Source organism: Grammomys surdaster, unplaced genomic scaffold, assembly GCF_004785775.1.
Source record: "Grammomys surdaster isolate TR1022 unplaced genomic scaffold, NIH_TR_1.0 97, whole genome shotgun sequence".
NCBI classification, from domain to species: domain Eukaryota; kingdom Metazoa; phylum Chordata; class Mammalia; order Rodentia; family Muridae; genus Grammomys; species Grammomys surdaster.
Window position 1 is genome coordinate 19,363,352 of NW_021604576.1, and position 26,980 is coordinate 19,390,331.

A 26,980-nucleotide genomic window follows, 5' to 3' on the forward strand; every position below is an offset into this window, starting at 1 on the left:
CTGGAGATATGTTGGAGGAGGCAAAGCAGAGCCTATAACCAGGCAGCAGGCTTGAGGCTCAAAAGGTATCCTATATTCATCCAACCATCTCTCCTAAGCATTTCTACTGCTATGGATTGGTCTGTCAGATCTTTGTTTATATTTGCCTACAGCTTGATTGCTTCAGCTGTGGACTCTATCTCAAAAGACCATCTCCTAACATGGAAAAGGAAACTACTCTCTCTAGTGGAAAACAGTCTCAGGGATATTCAGACAGCTAGCGCTCTGCTGGAAGCCTTTCTTCAGCTCAACCTGTAGGTAGGAAGATTTCAGTCTTTCCTTCTCAGAGCTGGATTCTCCTCCCCGAATTCTGCAGCTTTCTCTCTCCTCTATGTTCCTTCTTCCTTAAGGCTCACCCTCTGGGATCCTTGTCACCAGATTCAAAATAGGGCCCCGATACACTTAGCTTTTGGGTCGGGGGTGGGGGAGGGTTATGGAGGGGTAAGACGGCAGGGAGAATTGGTAAAAAGAGGCCTTGTAGGATGCTGTTAGGGCAGACGTCCTCGAATCTGAGCAAGGCGTCTTAAAATGAATGCCAAGCTGCTGCCTTGCGGGCCTAGGAACTGAACGTCGTATCTACAGCTGGGGCCCTGGGGCCGACATGACGTGGCTCCGTCAGGTGGAAACCTTACGGGTCGACTGGACCCAACTCTCCAGGGAGAACGAGGTCTAAAACCAATTCAGCTGTAGCCACAACCGCCCGGTCCCCGGGGCCCCGGGCGGAGAATGGCCCTCTCGGCCGAAGCTGCGAGCTGACTCTCGTGTATAGGGTTGCAATTCGCCGTGATAAATGTAAAGACCAATTAAGGTTTGATCCGTGCACACAGGAGGCAGACGGCGGCGGAGAGTGGAACCAATTAACGAGCATGTCCCCTAATTCCTGCGGCGGCGGCCGGGCGCACCGCCGGTCCCCAGGCTCCCGCCCCAGAAGAGCCCCCGCCTGCCGCGGCGGCATCTCCCCGCGAGCAGGAGGTGCGGGGAACGCCAGGGTTGGGGAGGGGACGCCGGGCGCCCACGGAGCCGAGCTCGTGAGGCCACGGCTGGAGGCTGGGCGCGCCCGAGTGGTCGCGCGGGCCAGCGCGGGAGGCGCCCAGGCGACGCCGTGCGCCCCGAGGGCGGAGGGCTGGTGGCCCTGGCCAGGTAGCTGAGGGCTGGAGGCGGCACGGAAGGGAGGGTCGGGCGGAGACCGCACTTGGCTGGCCTTCCTGCCGCACTGGTTCCCGGTCTCGACCGCCCGGCGCGTGACCTCCCGCGAGGTCCTGGCAATGAGCAGCGAGCGTGATTAACGGCCCCGAGGTCGCGGGCAGTGAGGCACGGGTCTCCTTTGGCCCCGCCAGGGTGGGAGGGCGCCAGGGAACAGAGTAGGGTGACGCCGGGGGTCGTTGGGACCCGGCGGTGGCAGAGAGTGAGAATGACACAGTAGGCGCCGAGCGCCAAGGCCAGCCCTCCTAGCCCCCAGGCCAGCGCCGCGGCGGGTACCGCGCAGCAAAGTTTGGAGCCGCGGGCGCCGCGCGCCGGTCCCTCCCCGCGCAGATCCCTTGGCGGAGTCTCTGCTGCCGCCGCTGCCAGGACAGGACAAAGGCTCATTAACACGTGATGGGACCACGCTTCATAAATGGGACTGGAGCGAGAGCGAGTCAGAGACAGCGCGCGAGCGGAGGGAGAGGCAGGGACCGCGATCAGGGCGCGGCGACGGGCGCTCGGGCTGGCCCAAGCGGGCCGCCCCAAGCCGGCCAGCGCGGTCAGCGGGACGCTGGGGAGAGCCAGAGAACGAAGCGGGCCTGTCCGAGCCCAGGGGCGCCAGTCCCGGGAGACCGTGGCGCACGGGTGTTAGAGGCCGGGGACGCGGGCGCGCAGACCGACTGACTTACTGACCGATCGCCGCGGGCACGCCCCGCTCTACCCCGCCCCACCGCGCCCCGCGCCGCCTCCTCTGCTCGCTCTCTGCCTCTACCTTCTCCACTTCTTTTCCGCCTCCGCCTCCTTCTGGCTCCCTTGGCGCCAGAGCCTTCCCCTGGCTCAGGCGGGAGCCAGGGCTGTCTGCAGAGCTCTCGTAGAGTCGGGGGGCAAATTTCCTTGTAGCAGAGAGCCAGCCCCTTGGCTGGGCGACAGGTGCCGAGGGAGCTTCTAGCCGGTGGACGGGGGATGCGAAGGGTAAGACCTGGCACAGTGGCGTTTGGGAATAGCTTTTCCGCCTCCCGCCCCCTCGGTACTGGCCAGTGGTCCCCAGGTGTCCTACGCGGAGTTCATGGTCCGTGTTCCAGGAGAGCAAAGTGTGCTAATGTGGTGTTTACTTAGCTGTATAGTCCCAGTTTGTTACCTGTGGTCTAAGCTACTTCTGGAGGCTTCTACCATTTACAATTTACTGAATGTGCACCTAGCTCTGCATACACTGATGGCTGTTTGTAGGAAATGTGTAATTGTGCATGTTTGAAAAACAGGCGCTTGAGTTGATGCTTGATGTCTTTTAGCCGTATCAGAAACTAAGTCTTCCAGTGGAATACATGTCTCTGCACCAAATGTAGGAAACGACTCAACTAAAATACTAAATGTCATGTAAAGAAATCTGTGTCAAATAAGGAACTTCAGATACAGAGAGATAGCTACAGTAGCCATTTCTCTTTAAGGAAAAACTAGTATGTATAGTATTGATACCTATGATTGAATGTTGTTAGGAACATGAAGCTAAGAGCTGGCACCAAGTGAATAAAGTTGATGCTTTATTTTAAAAGGATGTTTCTTGATAAGGCTTACAAGCCATAAATGAAGCAGCTCCTGAATGCAAATGTTTGCTATGATACTATGATAGATGTGAAAAACTGTTGTTTGGTCATTTCAAAGTTTAAAGCAACATGCGTGTTTCTAATTGTAGTACATGGTTTATCTCTCAAAGGTTTCAAAGAGGTGAGGAAAATGTAATAGCCTATTTAGGAAGCATTCTATTTCCTATCTTTATAATTTTCTTCCAAATAGGAGCTATTAGCTCTTCCTGCCTTTGTTTATTTCTTGACATATTAAACCTCCTTGGACATTTAATCCAATAAGAGATTAGAACAGATTTACTGGTTTTAAGGATGTTGAAAGATACCTCTCTGGGTCCCATAACTTCTCATTTTTATTGCCAACTTAATTCCTTTGAACAATGGGGCGATGCACATGCTCAGAGGAGACACAGCGGGTACTGATTATCTGTTAGGTCACTCCTGACATCAGTCTGTTTGGCAGAAAATTGAGAAACTAGGAGTAGCCGACCTCCAAGGTTCCCACAGGACTGCCTGATTTAAAGTGCTGGTCTTCTAATCCCAGCTTTTGACAATTTGAAAGGGAGATAGATCTACTGATCGATTTTTCTCTGCCCCCCTTTCCCTCCATACCCCACCTTCTCTAATTCAGTTACGAGCAATTCTATCAAAATGAAAGGCTGTGCATACTTTCTTAACTGAGAGAAATATTTTTCTCTGACTACGTCCACACAGGAACAGAATGCATGCACCTCTAGAATGCTAAGCAGTATGTACTGCAGGCTGCTGTTTTTAGGCACACTAGCAGTTGCTGTAGCTGAGAAAGAGGCTTCATGTTGATATGGTTTTAAAAAACTAATCATTTTAGGTCGTTAGGAGAACTTACTGTGAACAGGCCCTTTTATTGCTTCAAAAGATGTCTCCCATTTCAAGCAAGCAACACCCATGCCTGAGGTATGTACATATCAAGTGTCTACTGGGGAGATTTCATTGTGTTCCTGATCCTACATGGGGGTGCAATATTGCCACATGGTGGAAATGCTCACTTCTGACCTTTCAAAATGACTATGCTTGCATGCTCATTGTTAAGACAACAAATCTGATCTTTCTGCCCCCAAATTTAAGGGCATTAGTGGCTGTGTATTGAAATGGGTGTTGTGACTAAAACCTTAATTAAGCCATAGGGGATGTTTGTGAACTGTGTATGTAAAGTTTTAATTCTGGTGAAAATCAGACCTCATGGTGGAGCGGGGCTTGGCTTTGTTTGCTCTCCAGTGTTTTCTGCCTTTTTTTCCCCCTGTTACCCATCTCCCAGCGGACTGTGTTCCTTTCTGTCTTGCCTGTGAGGCTGCTCCTCTCTAATAAGCCTAACTGCAGGATCAGTGTGTTCTTTTTGGCATTTCAAAATGTTAAAATAGTGAAATTGTTAAATGTTATCCAGATGAAACTGCTCAGAATGAAATTTTCCAAAAGAACCATGATATTTGTGACATATTATGTATTACAGACAATTCTGAAGGAAAACTCTATGAATCTTTTTATCTATTTTCTCAAGAAGGAAGCAGCCTCATTGATTGTGTTGATAAGTGTTTAGTATGCTCTGTCAGCTTATTAATTACGAAAGCAAATCCTGTGAAACTCTCCAAAACAATCTATGACATTCTCCTGTGCTGTGACTTAGAATTAACATTAACCACCAGGATATTTAGACCGGTTCCTTGGTTGTCTTGTGTATTGGTCTTTGAAATTGGAGTTGCATTTACTATATAAGAAGAAAGTATTATGAAATAGAGCTTATAATGGCAGTTTAGAGTTCATGACACTTACTAAATGCTTCTTCCCAGAAAACAGTTGGCCTGATAAATAATTTCCCATAACTAGCTATTCAGGAATTTATAAGGAAAAAAGTAGCAAATTGAATTTAAATATACCTAATAACACATAATTAGTAAAGAGCAATTTGGTCATAGCTTCTTGAATTTGGTTAGTGAGATGGAGTCTCTCTTCTAGGATGCTGCTTGTTATTCTTGGGGGTAATTGTGTTAGGTTAGTTGCATAAGGAACACAGTTCAGAGCTTGGGTTCCCAGAATTTTTAAAGGATGTTGGGTCTTCCTAGTTGAAGACTTGTCTATCCTATTTTGGCAGCCATCATTTCTGACTGATCCGGTAGAGTGAAACCAGCCTCTGGGTTTAAATTATTTATAATTCTGTTTTTTTATTTTTTTCTGTAAACCAAGACTGCACAGTTTTTGAAAAGCTACCAGGGCTGAGTCACAGACTGCATACCTGTATTTTCAGAGTTGTGCTTATTTTTCTCTTACTGCCTGGTAGATAATGAAAAGGACACAAGGAAATAAAAACATCATTTATATATTTAAACTATGGATTTTGTTTCTTCTTCTCCAGATCTCCAGTTCTCTCCCAATCTTGTTCTTATAAAAATGTTAACTTTATGTTGTAAGTGTACAGACTCTGTTTTGTGTGGGTTGGGACTTCAACACTTCACCACTGAATTGCTAATTCTTTAATAACTATTTAATTCACTTAGCTGTATGTTCTCAGATTAGATTAGATTCATCTTATAAAGTTCACTTCAGATTCTAAAATATTTCTTAGACTAAAACAAGTAATAAATGTCATCCAACTCTCAATGCTCTCAAACTCTTTACTGCCTAAGGTACAAAACTGAATGTGTAGACACACTTTTGTACCTATGCATGAACAAACTTTTTCATTGATGTGTATTATAAATAAGATAAAAAATTAGGTATACATTGACTTTTAGATATGTGAAAATACCATTCTGATTTTTAAATGAATACTGCAATGTTGGGAAAATGTCCAAGTTTAAAGCAACTATACAGATGGACCAGAAGACTCCAAGCAAAAGGAAGTATTCATGTTGAATTAAAACAAGGCTGTTTTGTTTTCCAGGATAGGTGGAGATCTGCTCTAGTCTTATGCCCTGAGAATCTTGTGCATACTCTAGAATGACGGTGAGCATCACCACATTTGATTACAACTTTATCATAAACACCAATGTTTATGACAAATATCAACATTTATGATGATATTTAAGGCAGCTTTCTGCCTGTCTTGATAATTTATATTTTTGGACATTAGAATTATACCAATTGGCAGAAAAATCATAAAGCACATGTTAAAATAGCCCCCATTTGCTTTATATTTCAAATGTTATCATGTTATTACAAAGATGTTCAAACAATAGGAATATGGGCGAGTGAAAGAGGACCGTTAACTTTAGTACTGGCCCATCACCTCTTACCGTTATCAATTGCTTAATGTTACATGAATGTTTTCCTTGAGCTTGACACATGGATAATAGGTGTGTTTATGATAGATGGGTAATAACAGGTCAGAGCCATTCCTTGAGTGAAATCAGTGTGATTACCTATAATTTGGAGCAGAAAATACCTACTAAAAGCTTTCCTGGGTTATGTTTCTTCCCCCAAACAGGGTATCCTGGCAGAATAGATTACATTCTAACACAGAATTTTCTCTAAGGCATCTAGTTGCATGTACAAATGTTCTTGCTCCCCCACTGGTACTTTCCCCGTGTTTAAGGACTTCTCCTCATAGATGAGTGTTGAACAATATTGGGACAGACTTTGATTGGAAAGTGACCATGGAATTCTTGAGGACTACAGTAGTTGATATTTTTAAAGTTTTTTTTTCCTTTTTTCTTTTTTAAGGAAGAACTGTTTGTTTCCCAAACATGAGCAAAAGTGGCCTGACATTTGTCCTGGTAATGACCTGAGTTCTGCTCTGGCCTCAGCTGGAGAGTTTTTTTTTTTTCTTTTCACCTGTACTTTAAGAATACTTTCGAAGTCTTGCTTTCTTTGTCATGTGTGTTGGAACTCTTTATATGCAAGCTCCTGGTTTTCAGACAAACATTTGTTTGTATCTCATTGTGCTGCCTCCATCACTGCACCATTTTGTACTTTTGAATAAGTTTCATAAATGAGACTGCAATTTTTGGAGGGGAAAACAGAGTGAGTTTAATCTCTTCTAACTCAAAGAGTTTTCTCCTCAATGGTATAATATCTTATTATTTAATGTTACCTTCCTTGCATTCTTAGTTATCTATAGTTATAAAAGCCGAATAGAGTTGATCCTTTTGACTTGATTCCTTACTACATTTTATTAACTCTAAGTAGCATTTAAAAAATATTTTTTAACTCTGGGAGAAAAGGTGCAGTATAATTTCCTATATTTGATAATGTAATATCTATTTTTTTCCTACTAGCAAATTCCATGTTATTGCTTTTTAAAGAAAAGCAGAGGCATCTTTCAGAGCTGTGCCAGGCAATCTGTTGTGGTTTAATATACTGACAAATGCTCTCACAAACTGTATATGTATATTTAAATATAATTAAAATACAACGTAACGAGGATTTTCAGTCTTTCAGAGCTTGTGCTTCAATGGGAAGGTTCCTCTCTAACCCTTACGATTTCTTTAGCCGTTATTTGGAGCCATACTTTTAAACAAGAAAATTGTAGTCAGTATGATAATTGAGTTGGAAGGAGTGCTGCATTCAGACTGCTGAGAAATCCTAGTATGCTTAACAATAATGAAAAATTGGGTCTTAAGTCCCTGCCTTTTTGGACATTTGTATTTGATAACTTTACAGTACTGATTCCTATAGCAGGTAAATCAATATTCTAAAATTTGAGGTACTCTGTCTTTGCCATTCATATTTGCTTTTCATACAGCATTCTTTAAAAATCAAATCTATCTATTCTTGTAAGAGACACTCAGTTGAATGCTTTGAGACTATTTTGTCTGGTTAAAATATCAACTAATTTCAATGTGTCACCAGCCAGAATTCATATATTCTCTTTACTCCTTGCACAAGTAATGAGCACATAACCGAAATAGGAAAACAAACAAACAAACAAACAACCAAAACAAAAAAAACTCTTTTCCAAGAATTCTGTAAGTCCTTCCTCTGTGGGAATTTGGCTTTGGGAATATTCAGCTGCATTGAGAAGTATCATCTACTTCTCAGAAAACTAAGAGGGAATAATGATAAAGAAACCCGGGATTCATCTTCATTGTAATAATCAGGAAATGGTTGCTCAGAGCTTATACATTTGAATATTTTTGGATTATATTTCTACATGCTTATAGCTCCTAGGTACTTAAAAAAGATACCAGTTGTAGGTTGTACTGCTATTAGGCGCTAGTAGCAAAAGTCTACAGTGAGTCACTGCCTCTGCAAAGTCTCCATGTTCATTTCTTGTGACACATTACTTTATGGTTAGGGAGTAAAGAACAGACACAAATGTTTCCCGCATAAGAAAAATGAGCTGAGGTGTTACTTTCTTTGACTTTCTAAAAATTCTTCTATGCTCAGCAGTTAAAAGTTTCCTTCTCAATGTTGTTTGAGAAATGTATAGCAATCCTATAAAGCTGGTCATAGGGTTTGTAAATGTAACTGGAAAAAAATGGTAAGAGTTTCTTCATTTGTGTGTGTCTACTGGGTCAGTGCGTATTGCATCTTGAAGTTATTTTACTGGATAAAATAAGTAACAGGAAGTTTCCTGAAAAAGTCTAGAGGAACCCTGAACTGTAGTCAAAACATTGAGGGGTTCCCCAACCCTACCCTCATTTGCTGGTTAGACAGCTGCTCCTGTGTTCCAGCTGGGAAGGAGTACCCTGCTCCCCCCGCCCCGCCCGCCCTCTGCCTTGTGCAAGCTCTCCTCACACCCTGTTTCATGCACTCAGCACCCGACTCATAAACAGTCTATCCTTTCACGCAGACTCCCGGCTTCTTTAAGCATAGCTGTCCGTTGCCCCATTGGGTCTTTTTTCATGGGTTTCCTAACTTTAACCAGTAGATCTTAAATTTCAGAAATATTTCCTCGAGGCCTTGTTAGCAGTGCAGATGTGGCCAACTCTAGCATCTCTAACCCCATCGGTCCAAACTGAGCTTACACGCATTAGTTGCCAGAGGCTGCCCTGCCACTGACTTGGATAACACCCCTGGCCCGTGCACTAAGCGTGCATTGCACGTAGAAACCACTAGTGACTTTCAAACTGTTCCCAAGGTACGCAGGGGGTAAGCTTCCTGCTCCTTTGCATCCGTCTTACCAACCTAGTCCTTTATCTTCATATCATTCTATCCAAACACTATCCGTCCCAGCTGAGTTCAGAATGTTGTAATTGTGCCACACAAATCGCAGAGTGAGTTTGACCTTGAATGTGGACAATGACATAGAGATTCCGCAGTGCCCTCCAATTTGCAGGCTTCTGAATCACATCTTCCTATTGTTGTTTTTTTTTTTTTTTTTTTTTTGCGTTACCACTGAAGCCTAGTACTTCTACATCATGTGTAGGTAGTCGTTTGCGTCTTGTGAGCTCACTTTGACTTAGGTCTTGTGTTGTTAGTATACACTGAAAATTTTCTGGACATTTCAACTAAAGTAAGACTTAAATTTATAGTTTAAAAAATATCTTTTAAAGGAAGTTCCGGACTTAAATGACAATATCATTCATTTAAAATTATTCCAATGAGAAAATGATAGGAAGGGAATTGAATTATTTAGAAATTCTCTTTGTTCTCAATTGATATGATTATTGGAACAAATATTTGCTTCTCTTGTGAAATATTTCATATTAGTCCCGATAATAAAAAATTAGCTTCCATTAATTTTCATCTCAGAGTTAGTTATGATCTGTGTTGATAATTTCATGTTTGCAAGTTAGATAAATGTTTCATAAAACAGAGATGAGCTTGTTGCTGGAATTGAGGCTGACCTCCTGGGACCCTCCCATTTTACTTTCAGTATCTTAGCATAAACATGTTTGTTTTCAGTAGAATTTTTCTTTACTAATTCTTAATTACTTTCTTGAGGCAAAATTCCAAATATTTAAAATTAATTTTTATTAATATATTGAATTTTCTCAATGCTTCTACCTTAGAAAAGTAATTAAAAATTTAATTTTTGTAGGCAGTAGTACTAACCAAATTTAAGCTCCATAACATGTTTTCTTCTTTCTATTTTAATTAATTCAGCTGTAAATTTATGAAATATTGGAGCAGGAGAAGTTGCTCAAGCAAAGCAAGAGATGTGTCCAGTGAATGGAATAACAAATTGACTCCCATGGGCTTATAAAAGCCACTCAATCTAGTGGCTGAGTTTTCACATAACTTCTCCTGACAGGCCATTTGGAAAGATCAGCGCTTAGAATTTCACATGGGAAAGGAAACAATGTCTAATATAAGAACACTTCTATATGTCTTTAAAGATGTATCAGAAGCATGTATTAGGATCCATTCAAGGCTGAATATATTACAGTGATCTCTCACAGGTTGATTTTTATAGTTCATCTTAATTCAGAGTAAATTAGAATCAGAGGAAAATGTGGCATCCAATCATTGCCTATGACTTCTGCACACCACAGTATACAACTTAAGTCTGATTCTGAGAGGAGAGTCACTCAGATAGATGAGTATTGGTACATTTTATGTTGACATTTTACAACTTTTCAGGAGGACATTTCTATGAGACCAAGACTAATGTTTAATCCCCTAGTGGCCAATTGGCTTTATAATGAGTACAACTATTTACCCCTGAAAACCATTCTGATAAGTTAGATTTGCAGTGTTGCCAGTGCATGGTAGCATCCATTTACCAGCCAGCTCTGTACCAGGTCCTGAGCCAGGCAGAGGTCTTGCAGGGAAAGACTGATAAAAGATGGCTCAGCATTGCCCACAGTTTCTTCTGGGAGGAATTCTCAAGGCACAGCTCATAATCTAGAACTCTTCCTCCATTATTTTAACTGTGGCAAGGGGTAGACATATCCATAGCTATTATACAAGTGTGAAACATTTCAGAGGAATGTGTTGTGGGAAATCTTCCTGACTTTGTGTGTAATGTCTGTGTCAGGCACAGAGTCCATGCCTAATGGACGCATGGTGACTGAGCTGTGTGAAGGCATGTAGCATCCATCAGCCGCATCCTGCAGTCACACAGCTGATACGGACACATGCTAAGAGCCCAGGAATCATTCATCTTGCTGGAGCATAAAGTTTACATAATTTGTCTATGTTGATTCTGCTCAGAACTTGAGAATTGGCCTTAGGGATTTCCTCCGTGTTTAAGAAAACTCCACTGCACTTCTGCCCGTAGGGAGTGGCTGTTTCGAGCTTTTCCTCACTCACAGCCACCATGCCTCGTTCTGAAGTGAGAGGGGTTGAGAAAGGTGTCAGACATAAAGGTGGCCGCTTCATATCTCAGCTATGCTGTAGAAGTGTCATTACAATCAACAACCCTGTAAATTGACTAATGAGGCACACAAAAATCCACTCATACCTAATTAAAAACGGAGGTGGCTTATTAGATTGTACTTATTCCATCATATTTCAACCAAGGTGCTGCTCCAGAATCAGGAACTTTACCATGTAGTTGTTTGTCTTGCTTGTCTCTGAAGAATATGGGGCAAGGATGCTTTACAGGTGGTTCCAGCAACCTTTCTGCTGTCCTTGAGTCGTTGGTCCCTTCAGATTTTAATCACTCGCTGAGTAACCTTTATCAGGTACTACTTATGATTGATGTCACTTGCCCAGATCAACTCTTCTATTTCACAAGGAGGAGGGGGGAGGGAGGGAGGGAGAGAGGGAGGGAGGGAGGGAGGGAGGGAGGGAGGGAGGAAGGAAGGAAGGAAGGAAGGAAGGAAGGAAGGAAGGAAGGAAGGAAGGAAGGAAAGGTGGCTTATATATTTTGTGGACCACAGAGCAAGGAATATGAACTGAAGTTCCATATTACCTTCCCCAGAACATTTACTCTTGAATATTTCAGACAAAACTTTTGCCTTTCTGAACCTCGATTGCCCTTATGCAGAATGGGGATTATAATACTATTTATGCCACATAAATACTAAAGAAAAATAATGTGTCATTCAGATTATTCTTAGGCAAGAATTTAGGGAAATTCAGATTTTCTTTAATATGCATTTATTCATCCGAATCTAAGATTTGAAGCCAAAGAACATATTTGGCTTTTCTTTAGACTTAATTTATATGCTCATGGATTCAAAGTGAAAACACCACTTCATCTGCAGATGAAAGGAAGAAAAACTGAAAGCTACGCTACACCATTGACATTGTGCATAGTATTCTAAACCATTGCTGTGAAGACCTTGATAATGAATTGTAAAGATCAGAGCCATTAACTGGGTCCTTCATATTTTATGGTCTAGAATAATATATCACTTTCTACTTTTAATGAGAAAACCTAATGTACAAGATAAAGACAACTCTATAAAGCATTTATTGACTCAAAAACTGTATATTCTTTTCTAGGAGAAGGCTACTTCCAAAACCACATTCTTTCCGGACTCTGGAAAATATATCTCTTTCACAGAAAAGGTCAAAGCACTTAGTAGGAGCAAACATCTAAGCCACAGAGCAGATTAAATGGTAAATGGAAATTACCTCCCCAGTCAAGTCAATTCACAGTATTGCCAGTTCACCTGTGTGGATGGCTTTTCCTGGAGCACTGTCACCTCACAGTGCTCAAGCCTGTGTAATTTCAAGGCATCTTTTTCTTGAGCTCTGCAATTAAATTTTAACAAGCCTTTAAGTGTTAAATAATAGGGCACATTTCACATTAGATTTGTAAGAAAATATAGTCTTGAAAGTATCTTAATGTCACTAGTTCATATTAATTGATATTTTTTAAGAAGGAAAAAAAAAACCTCATACCTTTGTTAGTAAAGAATAGAACAGAGAAAATAGTGTGTTTCATATGCTCAACTTTTCTTTTACAAAACGTATGAAAAGCCAAAGCTTGGAGAGCCAGTCAAGCATTACCAATGAAATGGAATCCGTGTGTGTGTGTGTGTGTGTGTGTGTGTGTACAAAGGAAGTGACAATAATAGAAGTTAATAATAGAAATGTTATCTACTTTTGGCTGAATTATCAGTATACTTAAGTTAATTCTTTATTTACATATGGTGGAGAGGACGATCAAGCCACTCTAATGGTTCCAAACCATAGTGAGTGGTAGGTAAGCTTAGTCAGTGTTGCCTGCTCAGCTGGCAGCCAGCGAGACATCATTCCCTGGGTTGTGCTGCTGCTCTGTCCATCGAGGCATAGACAGTTATAGTAGCCAACAAAAAATTCTTTTCTGCTAACTCTAAAGAAGTCGATGAGCCAGGCACTTTCCTTGAGCAAGCCAGCAGAAAGCAGACTTATTCTCAGAAGTAAATGAAAAAATAGCAAAAGCATCCATTTGGCCCTTGGTTCTTTTGAACCCCTCGTGTGACACTTCCACAAGGTCACCCAAGCAGCACATCTGAACAAGAAAGTAAGTAGGGAAACAGTGGGATTTTAAACATGGATCCAAATGCCCATATTTGGTCTTGACTCTTGTCACTTTAGATATCATGAGCTTGTTACTGTCTCACTGTCACATTTATAAGCTTGGGATATTAGAAATACTGGTACTGTGCCAATATTGTCTATAGCTGTATCGGGGCACACCCACCATTCTGACATTTTCAGAGCTTTTCTCTACTTATGGACACATAACCTGCAATGAGCAAACAGCAGCCTATTACCTGTTATCCTATAGATGGTACTCAGATCAGAATTGCAAGATCCAGATGCAGCAGTGATAGACACCTAAGTTATTGAAATGCCCCTATTAAAGAAAACAAAACAACATCAAAATGCAAACAGATCCTCAGAGTAACTGCTGTTAAATTAGACAGACAGATTTGGCAGCCCTTGAGGTCCTGGTTTCAGGCTTCTTCCACATTCTGCTGGATCAGAACCATGGCTAGCTTGAGCTCTTGCTTGGGATTTTGCTGTTTTAATTTAGTGGCAGGGTCCTGCTGTGGGAGCCTATGTTGGACTCACGATTCACCGGTTTCATCCACCCAAGTGCCAGGGTTACAAGCATGGACTCCCAAATTCAACTTTACACATGAATGTTTTATAAAACATTATATGCTATAGATACAAAACAATATACGCTATATGGAATTAAGGATATGGACCTTGGGTAAATATTTTTAAAAGACTCTCTCCATTACCATCCTCATCAAATTCCTTTTGCCACTACCATAGTCAGCTTGTTACTAATGTGCACTCTCCCCCCGGGGGAGGAGGAGTAGCGATGCAGGTGTATGCGCAGAGAGGGGAGGCAAGAACAGATGGTACTAACCTAAGATTCGACGGAGGCTTTTCTAAAATAATAGATTCAACACATTTAAACATTTTTATTATTGTTACTATAAAGGCACAATTTCTATATTAAGTTGTTAGGAAATTTTAGCTGCCATTCAATCGTTCTTCCACTAAGAGTGTAATAAGCCCCAACTGCTTCTTTTAACAGGCACATCTACACATCCTGTTAGAATTTCCAATTACGATTTTCCCATTAGCAAACAAAAACAAAATTAATGGCAGCTTCGCCCCCCAAAGCCTAAGCTATATTACTAATGAACTCTCAAAGAAAACTCTCCATGCAAAAATAATAAGGTGGAAATTACTGCAATAATCCAAATGTAGAAATAAAGGACAGACTTTCCAAGATGCAGGAAATTTTGCTTCTCATTAGCTTCGGCAGTAGCCTGTACACAGTGGTGTTCTGACATTCTGAAATTCACAAAGTCCATTTATTTTATACTCTTCCCCTGACTCATATTGGGCAGACATGGCAGCTCATAACCATCAGGCTCTGGCTTAGATTTAACATACTGTTGCTAAGATGAAAGTGTCTGGTTGTATTACCATAGGCATTGTGGTCATATGTGGTGCTCATAAACACAGTAAATCACAGAGCATTTCTGAGTTCTGGTCCTTTGTCCATCCCTAAAGAATCATACTTCTCTTCAGTGCTGTCTAGAGTTTCAATCCTTGTGTCCATGCCAGTAGGCAGGTTTGCCTGGAGGATCTGGGATTACCATTAACAACTATTGTATTGCCTTCACTTATGTTTTAAAGAGCAGATAAGATTTGAATATACGATGCACAATAGCTTTAATGTAGTTACCATTAAACCTTAAAACTGATATGTTATAGCAGAGCTCCTGGAGTCCTTCAAACATGGATTCCCATCTGTTCTGGATAATTTACTAACCATCTAATGGCCTCCCTTTTGCCTGGGGAGGTCAGGTAAGAAATAAGTGCCTGAAAGTCACTGTGTTAGTTGACTGGCAGAATGTAGGTAAAGTTCCTCAAGTGCCTAAGCACAGCTGCCATGCTGTTAAGGCGCCTCCTCAGCAAGCTTGTGTCTTCTCTATACCTTATACTTATGTGCTGATGCAAGGGTACAACTAAGTAAGGAGCCTGTAAGTGAGTTAAGATAATGCGTTTTCTTGAAATATAATTAGTACATAATGTAGTAATTAGTCTATATTATATGTTCTTGAAATGTGGTTAGTATGTAGAATATGGTGATGAGCCATCAGGAGCACTAATAGGGAGGACAGTAGTGCTCATTGAAGACTTGGCATTTGTGCCAGGTCTAAGTACAATTTATACTGAGTTAATCTTCATAACAGTTCTGTGATTTGGGCATCATTGTTATCCCAAGCTTGTAGATGAAACACTAAGGCTTAGACCCATCAACGGCTTGAGTGGATATGGCCCGGCAGCCCTGGTCTTCCAGTTTCTGGAGCAGTTTCTTCTCCATAGACAAGGGCTTTTGCTAATTAGAATGAGAAGAGAGCTGAGGGAAACAGATCCCTGTCTGAGCTTAGAGAATGGATCATGAGGGTTCAAAGCAGGGACTCAGAACCCACACATCCACTGGGCACTTGATGGTTACTTTCGGCACATGAAATGAGGTCCACACCCTAGGCTCCGCCCCAGCTCTCCCACCTACTAGATGTGTTAATGGTATATCATTTACTTTCTCTGTGCCTTTCATACAAAAATTACCTCATAAGCAATTGTAGAAATAAAATGTGGTGATCCATGTAAAAGGCTCATAGAGCCTCCTGTGCATAATTAGCTTTCTGTATGCTTTAAAGTGTGTGGGGGCAGGGATGGAGGCCTAATGACACTTAAGAGGTACACCTGATTATAGAGGCCAAGGAGGAGGTGCTGTCACGGTAAGTCCAAGCCAAGGGTTAAGATGACTAGAAAGATTACTCACAATAGCATAAACAATGTGAAAAACAAGGCGGTTGGCATTAATTCATTGCAGCATTATCTGCAGTAACAAAAGATGGTAAAAACCCCAAGCCTCCCATCAATAGGAGGCTGATCACATTCATCTACCAGACCCTGAGGGCAGCCAGAGAATGAGGGGATGCATTGAACTAGCATAAAGCTGCCTTTGGTGTGTGCTTCTAAATGGAAAGCTATAAAGTACATGCAAACATTTTCTGAAGGAGCACAGAGGTGGTAAAGACACACACACACACACACACACACGCACACGCACACACACAGATGCACATGCCCTTGCATATGTATGGACTACCTTTAGAAGAAGTAACAACAATCTCCATGTCTCTGAGAGATGCATAAGATCAGGTAAGAGGGCCATTATGATAGATCTTTTGGTACTATTTGAATTTGAATCTTATAAATCTAAATATATACCACATATTAAATGTGTGACACATATAAAAGGCTCAGAGAGTCTCCTGCCCATCATATGCCTTCTGTAAGTTTAAAAGTGTATGGGATCATTAGTGACACATAAGAGGTACACCTGATTATAGAGGCCAAGGAGGAGGTGCTGTCACAGTAAGTCAAGCTAAGGCTTACGTTGACTAGAAAGATTGCTCACAGTAGCATAAGCAATGAGAAAAATAAAATTGTTGGCGTTAATCCATTGCAGCATTATCTACAAAGTTTCAAAGTTAGCCTCCAACTGGGAAATGTGAAGAACTAGGTGCCCGAGAGATGCCTGAAGTGTGTGGCCATAGGATGCTTAAGATTAGGCTGCCCAGACAAATGACTACCAAGATATTTTTATTTTCTTTAATTTTGAGAAAAAGAAATAGATATCAAGTCATATTTAAAAAAAAATCTCGGATAATGAAATTCAATTACCATCTTACCAGGTTCAGGTGAACATTTCCCAGAGATTTTAGTTCCCTGCTGTCTAGAACTAAAGAAGACTATAATGTTCTCTTTGGAAACAGCATTCTTACGGCAGAAGATCTGTAAACCTGGGCTTAGATGATGTCATGAGGCTGATGACAGAAGAATCAGGTACAAGAGCTTGATAACCTGTGGCACAGAAGTAGCATTGGCTCCAGTCTAAGAAACTCTCTAGCCCGCAGAAGACTTGGATATGAGCAATTTGACAGAGGGGGAGTCAGGAGAAAAGTGTGCCAGTATGTCTGTGTATCTTAAGGTCAACCTTCCAGAGTTGAGGACTAAGAACTGACTTGAAGAACTGTCACAATGTCTCTTTGATCATGGGTAAAGGTTTTCATATGTAAATTGAGCTGTTCAGCAAACAAGTTTGCCAAATATACTAGTTGACTCCTAAGGTAGGATACATAAGACATTGTTGTTGAAGAAATAATTATGTGAGAAAGATATAATAGATAGAAACAGAGAACTTAAGGATACCCGAGAGTTACTTGCAACCAGACTGAGGCTGGTTTAGTAGAGAAATCAAGAAGCATCAGGCACCAGGTTTAGGTCCTGGTCTCATTTCTGTATCTTTCCTGTCTACAGCTTCAGCAACTGCCCTTTGTCCCTGAGCCACTGTCCAGAGTTTGTTGGACTTGGCAGACAAAGTGTATTCAGTATCACTGTGAGCTTTATGTCTTACAACTGCCTCTGGCCAGGGAATCACTGACTCTCATGTGGGCCTTGCTCTTTCACATGGATAGTGTGCAGAACTGCTCAGATGAAGGCAGAAAGCTCATTTTCCTGAAAGATGGGCAAAGTAACCATCTGTTTGACAGTGCCTCTGTTGTGTCACTGGAGCAAGTATCCTGCTGACCTGACAGGGTGAGTGGGCGGGTGGGCCTTCAGTTCACCTGTCACAGAGTACTGAGGGTACTCACTCTCATTTCCTGCCTTGTTTCTCTAGACACAGCTGCCTCACAGCTCATGAGTAAAAGCCCTATGGCTGTTACTGCCTATGTATGGTACAGCACAGGAGTGCAGACTAGAGGGCTGTATGTAGGCCACCTCACCTAGAACACTAATAGCTCCCATTCAAATAGAGCTCTACTTTGAGTGCATGTGTATTGGCTTATTGGGTGAGAACCTCGACCCCGGTGACATATATGTGCCATTCCCATATTCCTGGTGAGACTCCTTCACTTAGGTAGAAAAGAGATGTTCTGGCTCTATTTGAAAACAATATAATCAGTTAGACAAGTCAGTTTTAAGCTTCTTTCTGTGTGCTACGTATTGCAGCAAGAATTAAATGCTAAGATAGATAAGGTCTCCAATGAGGTCCTCATTGAACTTTCTCTGGAGCTTGGGAGCAAGAAGCAGACCAGGTAAATGCTGTGATGCAAATGTTTCATTATCCTGAGAGCAGCCAAGTTGGGACTTCGTTTGAGCATGGGAAGCAATCAGCTAAGGAAATGGGAATAACAAATTGCTAAGGTAGGGGCTTTCATGCAGGCAGAAGTAGAAGAGGAGGAGTCACAATGTGAGCCTGTGTTTGTATAACTAAAGTCTATATAGTACAGCCAAACTGGGCAGACCAGGCTGGGGAGGGCAGGACTGGAGAGATCAGGGTTGGATCACAGAAGGGTTTTGTACTGAAATTCACCCAGGAAGCATGTCTATGGAAGGCTGTCAGGGAGGGCAGGCAAGGAGAGAGTCAGAGTGATTGACAGAAGCTCACTGGAGTTGTATGGGCCCTGACGGGGAGCTTGTATTGAATCTGTGTTTGGTCTTTGGACCAGAGAGGTCGAAATGAGAGTCACACAGTCTTCACGTGTTTGTGAAGGTCCCTCTAGCAAGTGTGTGGCAATGATCAATCCTGGGACCAGCAAAGCTGCTTGGGAGGCTTGTGATCTGATCCCAGTTAGCCATGCGGAGGCTCATCCTTGGAGGCAGCAGAGTGTAGAAGGAAGGCCACACCTACCACTTAATACCTGCCCCCAATTACTTTTGCTTTTACAAAAATTGTCAAACTTGAGGTATTAATTTAAAAATCTTTATCTTTGTTTCCTATCCTGTTCCATACTCATCCTACTTATGGGGCATATATATCCTTTTTGGGAGAAGTCGGCTTTGTCATCTACAGCTTATGCTCCACCGTACTATCACCTGTTAGGGCAGCCAGCCTTGCCTACAGGTACTGGGATAGCTGATTGTCTGCCTCCTCTGCTAGATGTCAGGCCCACCGCGGGCTTGATGTTGTTCAGTGTCTGGTGCAGTGCACGGTGTGCAATGGGCGCTCTATCATTTACTGAATGGTTGGTATATGAGTAAGTACACTATCTTGATGGATAGGCTCTCTGTGATTTAGCAGAAAGACATAGAATTTCAAATTTTGTTTCAAAAGATAATAGCTTTCTCATATGTGTTATACATAGAAGCATTTTATAAACTAAAGAGAAAGATAGCCATCTTTTAAACATTTATAAATGCTAGGATTAGTTCTCTTGCTGTGTGTATGTTGAAAATAAACATCAAATTGCTTAACTCAGAGTTGGAGGGTCCATCATGTTAGCCATCTTCATTTCCAGCACTATGTCCTTGGAAAGCACTGGACATCACCAGGGAGGCCTATCTCCTGTCCATGCACTAGCACACTGAGGCATGAGCTCCTGAAGTGCTCATTCCTGAAGTGCTATCATTACTGCCTTCCTCTGGTTAATCCTGGAATCCTATAAACCTCTATAAAATCTTCCTGATATTTCCTCCTGATTGTCGTAGATACCTTTATAAGTTCTTATCTACTCTGCCACAATCCCAAACTCCCTTCCTCTTCGTGAGGAAAGATTCCTGGTGGAGAGCATCTTCCTATCATGGTCTGGAGCTATCTCTGGTTCTCTTAAATGTCCTCCTTTGCAATTAAACAGGACACCTCAATCCATGGTTCTCTACCGTCCTTTCATTGATTGTCTCGTCTGTCCAGTCTCATTTCTCTTTCAAGGTATCTCATAGGGCAGGGACATGTGGCCAGCCACCTCATCACAGATTGCTGTATGCTTGATAGTAGAAGCCTAGGAGCCAACTCTTCCCATGAGTTGTGCAGTGATTTTTACTTCATTGAGCTTGGCGCATTTAACTGTACAGATCCATGCAAGACCCTTGACTTTGCTTCAAGGACATTAAGAAATGAGAGCCAGTGTCTCATGGGTGGTACTCCATTCCCTAATATTTGGGGGGTGGGGTATCAGGGCTCTTATCTAAGTTAACCTATTGTGTTGACTGAACCTCTGTGTTCAGGGGTGACACCAGTTTTTGGTGCCTAGTGTTTCTGTTTATTACGCTCCTGACTTTCTTACCTCTCAATGTGTTTATGTTTTGTTTTCCCTCCTGTTAGGGATCCCTCCTGGCATCTCTTTCTCAGTCACCTTGAGTCTGGCCTAATCAAAGACTGAGGTTATGAAGTCGATCCTAGATGGCCTTGCAGATACCACCTTCCGAACCATCACCACAGACCTCCTCTACGTGGGCTCAAATGACATTCAGTACGAAGACATCAAGGGAGACATGGCATCCAAATTAGGATACTTCCCACAGAAATTCCCTCTGACTTCCTTCAGGGGTAGCCCCTTCCAAGAAAAGATGACTGCAGGAGACAACTCCCCGTTGGTCCCAGCAGGAGACACAACAAACATTACCGAGTTCTATAACAAGTCTCTCTCGTCATTCAAGGAGAATGAGGACAACATCCAATGTGGGGAGAACTTTATGGACATGGAGTGCTTCATGATTCTGAATCCCAGCCAGCAGCTGGCCATCGCCGTACTGTCTCTCACACTGGGTACCTTCACGGTTCTGGAGAACCTGCTGGTGCTCTGTGTCATCCTGCACTCCCGCAGCCTCCGATGCAGGCCTTCCTACCACTTCATTGGCAGCCTGGCAGTGGCCGACCTCCTGGGAAGTGTCATTTTTGTCTACAGCTTTGTTGACTTCCACGTGTTCCACCGTAAAGACAGCCCCAATGTGTTTCTGTTCAAACTGGGTGGGGTTACAGCCTCCTTTACGGCTTCTGTGGGGAGCCTGTTCCTCACAGCCATCGACAGGTACATATCCATTCATAGGCCCCTGGCCTATAAGAGGATCGTCACCAGACCCAAGGCTGTAGTGGCCTTTTGCTTGATGTGGACTATTGCAATAGTAATTGCTGTGTTGCCTCTCCTGGGCTGGAACTGCAAGAAGCTGCAATCTGTTTGCTCGGACATTTTCCCACTAATTGATGAAACCTACCTGATGTTCTGGATTGGAGTCACCAGTGTGCTGTTGCTGTTCATTGTGTATGCATACATGTACATTCTCTGGAAGGCTCACAGCCACGCGGTCCGGATGATTCAACGTGGAACACAGAAGAGCATCATCATCCATACATCAGAAGATGGCAAGGTGCAGGTGACCCGGCCTGACCAAGCCCGCATGGACATTAGGCTGGCCAAAACCCTGGTTCTGATCCTGGTAGTGTTGATCATCTGCTGGGGCCCTCTGCTTGCAATCATGGTGTATGATGTCTTTGGGAAGATGAACAAGCTTATCAAGACGGTGTTTGCCTTCTGTAGTATGCTCTGCCTGCTGAACTCCACCGTGAACCCCATCATCTATGCTTTGAGGAGCAAGGACCTGAGGCATGCTTTCCGCAGCATGTTCCCTTCATGTGAAGGCACTGCACAGCCTCTAGACAACAGCATGGGGGACTCAGACTGCCTGCACAAGCATGCCAATAACACAGCCAGCATGCACAGGGCCGCCGAAAGCTGCATCAAGAGCACTGTTAAGATCGCCAAGGTGACCATGTCTGTGTCCACAGACACGTCTGCCGAGGCTCTGTGAGCTCGCTGCTTTTGTGGCTGCACAGAAAACGAAATTTTTTTTTTTTAGCTTACAATTTAGAAGTCTGTTGTCTCATCGGTTATATATTTTTATTTTAAGTTTACCATGTTTAGTAAAATAGTGATTGTCGCCGTGCTTACTTAGTTTTCTGACATCTCAATAGTTTAGGTACTTAAACTCCATTCCCCAGGGGTTTACAGTGAGGAAAGCCTGTCGCTTCAGTTACTCGGCAGTCCTTCAAAGTCTCTGAAATAGAAGGGAAAACTTTGGCTTCCAAATCTGAGGCCTAACTATCCATAGAAAACCACCGTGAAATGAGTAATCCCTCTGTAACCACAACTTTCATGAAGCTGTGTCTGTCTATAGTATTAAAAGGATACAGTTTTACAATAAGTATAGTGCTAATTTAGAGATACTTTGTGACATGTTCTCTGTCCTGTTATGTGTCAGTGTTTACTGTGTCGTTTATTTATGTAGCTTAGCAAAACCAGAATTTAGCCCTCGTAAGAGTGATGGTACACAGGGGTGGATGTCTAGCAGAGTGACCCCTGTTTAGATAGTGTTACTGTCCATGATATAATTTTAGAAACTTTAGTATTTCTTCCAATATCCGTATCTAAAGTTAATACTGAAATAAGCATAAAGGTTTATTTTTCTGTTAAAACAAGAAGAATTTGAAGACTGTTCAAAGTGTTGAGCAGATTCATGGACACTAACTGTGTTAGGCCTGCCTTTTCATATGAGGACATTTCCTATCTTCTGGACCACAGCTGTTCAGCTGGGTAGTGGATTATAATCAGAATGGAAAAGAGAAAGCACATTGACTTTTAAGGCTGACACTCTGACTTTCTGCAGTCATTAGCTATAACTGGACCTCTTAAGACAGCATGTGTCAATCTTAGTGTATACTGTGATCACTGTGCAGTTGCTGTTTACTTGACGTGTATTGCATTGTTATGTTCTGGATTTAAGTAGATTCCAGGCCTGGATGGCCAAAAAAACAGTTGTCTTTTCCTTAACTGAGAAGAAATATTGTCTGGCTCAGTACAATTGTAAGTGTGATTGTAAATGTGTGTGTATGTGTATGTGTGTGTGTATTCTATCTTGTAACTGTTACAGCCATGTCCCCACACTAGAAAACTGACCAAGTGTGGACCGTACCACTTGCTGCGCTCTTGCTCACCAATTTAGTGTCTACAATTATGCTCTTCATGAAATCCTGTTTATAAAAATTCTGACTACAACCTTTCAGAAGAATCTTCCCATCTAGGAGATTGGATTAAGTATTCTGATGACATTTAGGTGTTCTGTAAGGCCAGCGTTCAGCAAGAAGTAACCAGTAAGAGGTGCCAAAAAGTAGAGGACTCTCCCAAGGAGAGGAGGGTGTGGGGGATGGTGATCACTTACTATTCATCAAGTCCATGGAAATGGAAATCAGTAAAGGGGGATGGTTCTAAGACCTTTAAAAAAACCACACCCCTACAGTAGCAAGTTTCAGTGGTGCATGTCAGTACTGCAATCTCAGGCTAAGTAGCACCATACCAGTTCCCAGGTCTAGGCCATTCCCTCACAGAGAGTGAATAGGACAGAGGGTATCTATAACAAATGGGCAGTGAAAACCTGGTGACAGCCCAGTACCTGGCTCTGTTTAGATATATTTGGGTTAAGGAAAAGGCAGTGCTTCCACTTGCTGGTATCAAGATGTGCCAAATCATAGAGATGAGGGTGGCTAGCTTCTGATTGACATCTCTGCCACGGTGCTCAAAATTGGGCCCTTTTCTGATAAAGAGAAGTATTGCTTTTAAGAATCCACTTAATCCTGGTAAGTTATACATAGAGTTTCTCCTTGTACAGGTTCTCACCAGTCCCGAGGACTGCATAGCATGAAGCGGAGAGCTAGCATCTGCCTGTGATTTCTAGCATTTGGAGTTCCCAGCCTGATGAAGCAGTGGCCCTTCTTGCAATCAATGTGACCTGAGGGCCAAGCTAGAATATATCTAGATTGCCTGCCGAGTCTCTTGCTTTTCTTCTCTGTGCACAGGATGCTTGAGGATTAGTAACTCCACAGAGAAGGGTATGATAGAATACCACCAGGGGCTAGGAATTGCCAGTCTTGTCCTACATGAACCTGAATATCAATCAACATGTCTCTAGCTACCAGGCAGTACCACCTCTTCTCACAGCTATAAAGACCTGGTAGGAAATTCTAGGTATAGGTATTAAAAAAAAAAATCCAAGATTCACTTTTAGAACTGTATTTGTGTAAATGCCATTTTAGTGATAAGATTTTATAGTGTATTGAACTTTCAAGACCTAACTCATACTTAATAAGCTAAGGGACAATGGGGCTGATAGCACTAAACTTGGTGCTTATTGATACTCTAAGAAATATCTGTGAAATATCATCATGTGTGCGTTAAGCTACCTTCATTTAAAAGGACTTAAAATTAGTTGGATCCCCTTTGGCTTTTCCCATAGCATTTCCTAACCCTGTTGACCAAAACATTCTCCCCAGTGAGTATTAGTCGTTGGAATCACATTCATTAGTGTCATTCATTAACCAGCCCCTTAATTAGATTCATTAATTTAAATGATTTTAATTTGATCATTTATACACTCTGGCATCAGGGTTATCTATTTCCCTCTGACATGTGTCCTGAACATTCATTCCTCAGCCATTACTCACCTTAAAAGGGGGACAATTCCCAAACTGCTTGACTTCATCCAGATAAGGACTCAGTCCTAGACTAATAGTATCCGTTAAACAAAGAGAGCTGTCTCTACCAGGCCCTAGGTTTTCAACTATGTATTAAATATATGTAAAAGTAAATGTGCATCTGGGCAGCTTAGACATATGTCTGTGCCAGATGACTCCAGAGCTGTCTGGTACTTACTGTCAGGTTTAGCTAGTGTCAAATGCCAAGGAATTGTTGCTACCTAAACCCATCTGGGAAATAGGCCCAACTACCAGATGAGAACTAGGTCTCTAGTAACCATTCAGTTCATTAATTTTTGCCATTCCATATCCATAACCAGGACCACTAACATCATGCACAAAATTAGATTCCTCATACTCTTGACTGTATATTTGTATGATATTTTAAAATCTCCTAAATGGCCATTCACAGTTGCTTTGCACTGGCCTTCTGATAAAATGTTAACACATCTATTGTAATATACACAAAACATTCTATTTACTGATTTGGACTGAATGTATGTACATAGGTTTTACAAAAAAGTCAGACGTTGAAGCAGTGGTTTACAGATCAGTGATTTTCAGATAGAGTTTCTTTCAGTTGCTGTGGAATCTTTAAAAAGCACTCTTCGCGTGAACTTACTGAACTCTAGGGGTCCTGGGGATCAGAGTTCCCTAGAGAGGAAACCTTTTCTTGTAATAATATGAACCAAGATACCAGATTATCTTGATTCTCACTTCCAGTGTTTCAAGTGGAAAACATATCTCCTTATTGTCTCTGTAAATGGAACATCCTTACTTTTCCTCTTAAAGAATATTGTGCTGTTAGATGTTTGTTGAACTGGTAGCATCATTGAGACTGCTGTGATGTCTTTGTCAGTAATCTGTATAATATTTTGTATACAAGTACTGGTAAGATTGTTATTAAATGTAGCTCTGGTCATTAAATTACTATAGCAAAGTAGTACTTCTGTAATATTTACAATGTATTAAGCCTACAGTATATTTTATTTCATTGATGTAATTTAATTGTTATTTATTCAAGAGAAAACAGTTCATCATGTCTATTGTCTAAAATTACCTGGAATCAAATAAAAGTTCTAGATTATCATGAAAAACCATAAAAGGCCTTTGATTCTGCCTTGTGTCAATGTCTAATAGTAAGGCATTGGGGGAGGGGTTGAGTAGGTGCATCTCCTATTGTGGCTAGGTGAGGCAGCCCAGTTAGAGGTAAGGAATCCAAAGGCGGGCAGCAGAGTCAGTGACAGCCCCTGCTCCAGTTTTTAGGAGTTCCACATGAAGACCAAGATATGCACATCTATTTATATATTTGTAGGGGGCCCAGGTCTGTCCCATGGGTACTCTTTGATTGGTGGTTCAGTCTCTGTGAGTCCCTATGGGTTCAGGTTAATTGATTCTGTAGGTTTTCTTGTGGTGTCCTTGACCCCTCTGGTTCCTTCAATTCTTCCTCCCTCTCTTCTACAAGATTCCTGAGCTCCACCTAATGTTTGGCTGTGGAGATTTGCATCTGTTTTTATCAGCGGCTGGGTGAAGCCTCTCAGATAACAGTTTTTCATGACTCCTGTCTGCAAGTATAGGCAAATATCATTAATAGTGAGAGGGGTAGGCTCTCTCTGATGGCATGGGTATCAAGCTGGGCCAGTCATTGGTCAGGAAATTTCCTCAATTTCTGCTCCATCTTTATCCCTGCACATCTTGTATGCAGGACAAATAGTGGGCTCAAGGTTTTGTGAGTGGGTTGGTGTCCCCATCCCTCCATTGGAAGTCTTGCCTGGTTATAGGAGGTGGCCATTTCAAATTCCATATTCCCTATTGCTAGGAGTCTTAGCTCAGGTTTCCATCATAGGTTCCTGGGAATTTCCCTTGTCCTAAGTTTCCAGTTTGTCCCACCTGTATGCTTTCTTAAATAATTGTTTAGCTAAGGATTCTAATGATCTTGTAATTTATTAAAGCAAACAGTTGCAATCTATAAGTTAAAGTTAATATACACATTAAAATATAAATGTTAAAGAGGGCATAAATATACCCATATAAATTGATCCATATAAAAGATACATGTCTTTTTCAATAGTTTGGAAAAACTGGGATTTCTATTCAATTAATAAAAAGAAATACTAGAAAAAAAAGTTTGGCTTTTTGAAACAAAAACATGTAATCAATTTTGAAGAAAAGCATTAAGGATTTTGAACTTATGAATTAATGAATATTTAAAACTAGATTATTTTTGTTTTTAATAAGTAACCTAAATTAATTATTCTGCCTCTTTCATAATGCAAAAGCTTAATGTTCTGACAAAAATAAATTATATCTATTCTTAGATATTAAATTTTATGTTAGTACATCAAAGGAAAAGAATACATATTTTAGTACTATTATAGCATATTTTAAAACCTCAAACTGGTTTTCCATCAACATGCATTTCTCCGTATATTGAAATATATGTTTTAAATGCTGTCAGGATAGAGACACCAATGTAGTCCACTAGAATTAATCCATGTTGGGATTCTTTGTGTTATTTTATCTGATTCAACTTCTA

The 26,980-nt window shown here is 41.8% G+C and overlaps 1 protein-coding gene across 2 annotated transcripts; it reads left to right on the forward strand.

Annotated features, from left to right (window-relative positions):
- Nucleotides 1-3,644: 3,644 nt before the first annotated feature.
- Nucleotides 3,645-25,534, forward strand: Cnr1 (cannabinoid receptor 1). 2 transcript variants are annotated; one of them, XM_028780991.1, is made up of 2 exons: nt 3,645-3,734; nt 20,245-25,534. In XM_028780991.1, the coding sequence occupies exon 2, from the start codon at nt 20,307-20,309 to the stop codon at nt 21,726-21,728; it is 1,422 nt and encodes a 473-aa protein (XP_028636824.1). In that variant the 5' UTR covers nt 3,645-3,734; nt 20,245-20,306; the 3' UTR covers nt 21,729-25,534. The 2 variants fall into 2 exon arrangements, with proteins under 2 accessions (XP_028636824.1, XP_028636832.1); XM_028780999.1 differs by lacking the exon at nt 3,645-3,734 and having other exon boundaries at nt 20,307-20,392; nt 20,468-21,728.
- The last annotated feature ends 1,446 nt before the right edge of the window (nt 25,535-26,980 follow it).

What these genes read in the sequence shown, in the direction of transcription:
- Cnr1 (XM_028780991.1), top strand. Translation starts at nt 20,307, where the DNA reads ATGAAGTCGATCCTAGATGGCCTTGCAGATACCACCTTCCGAACCATC.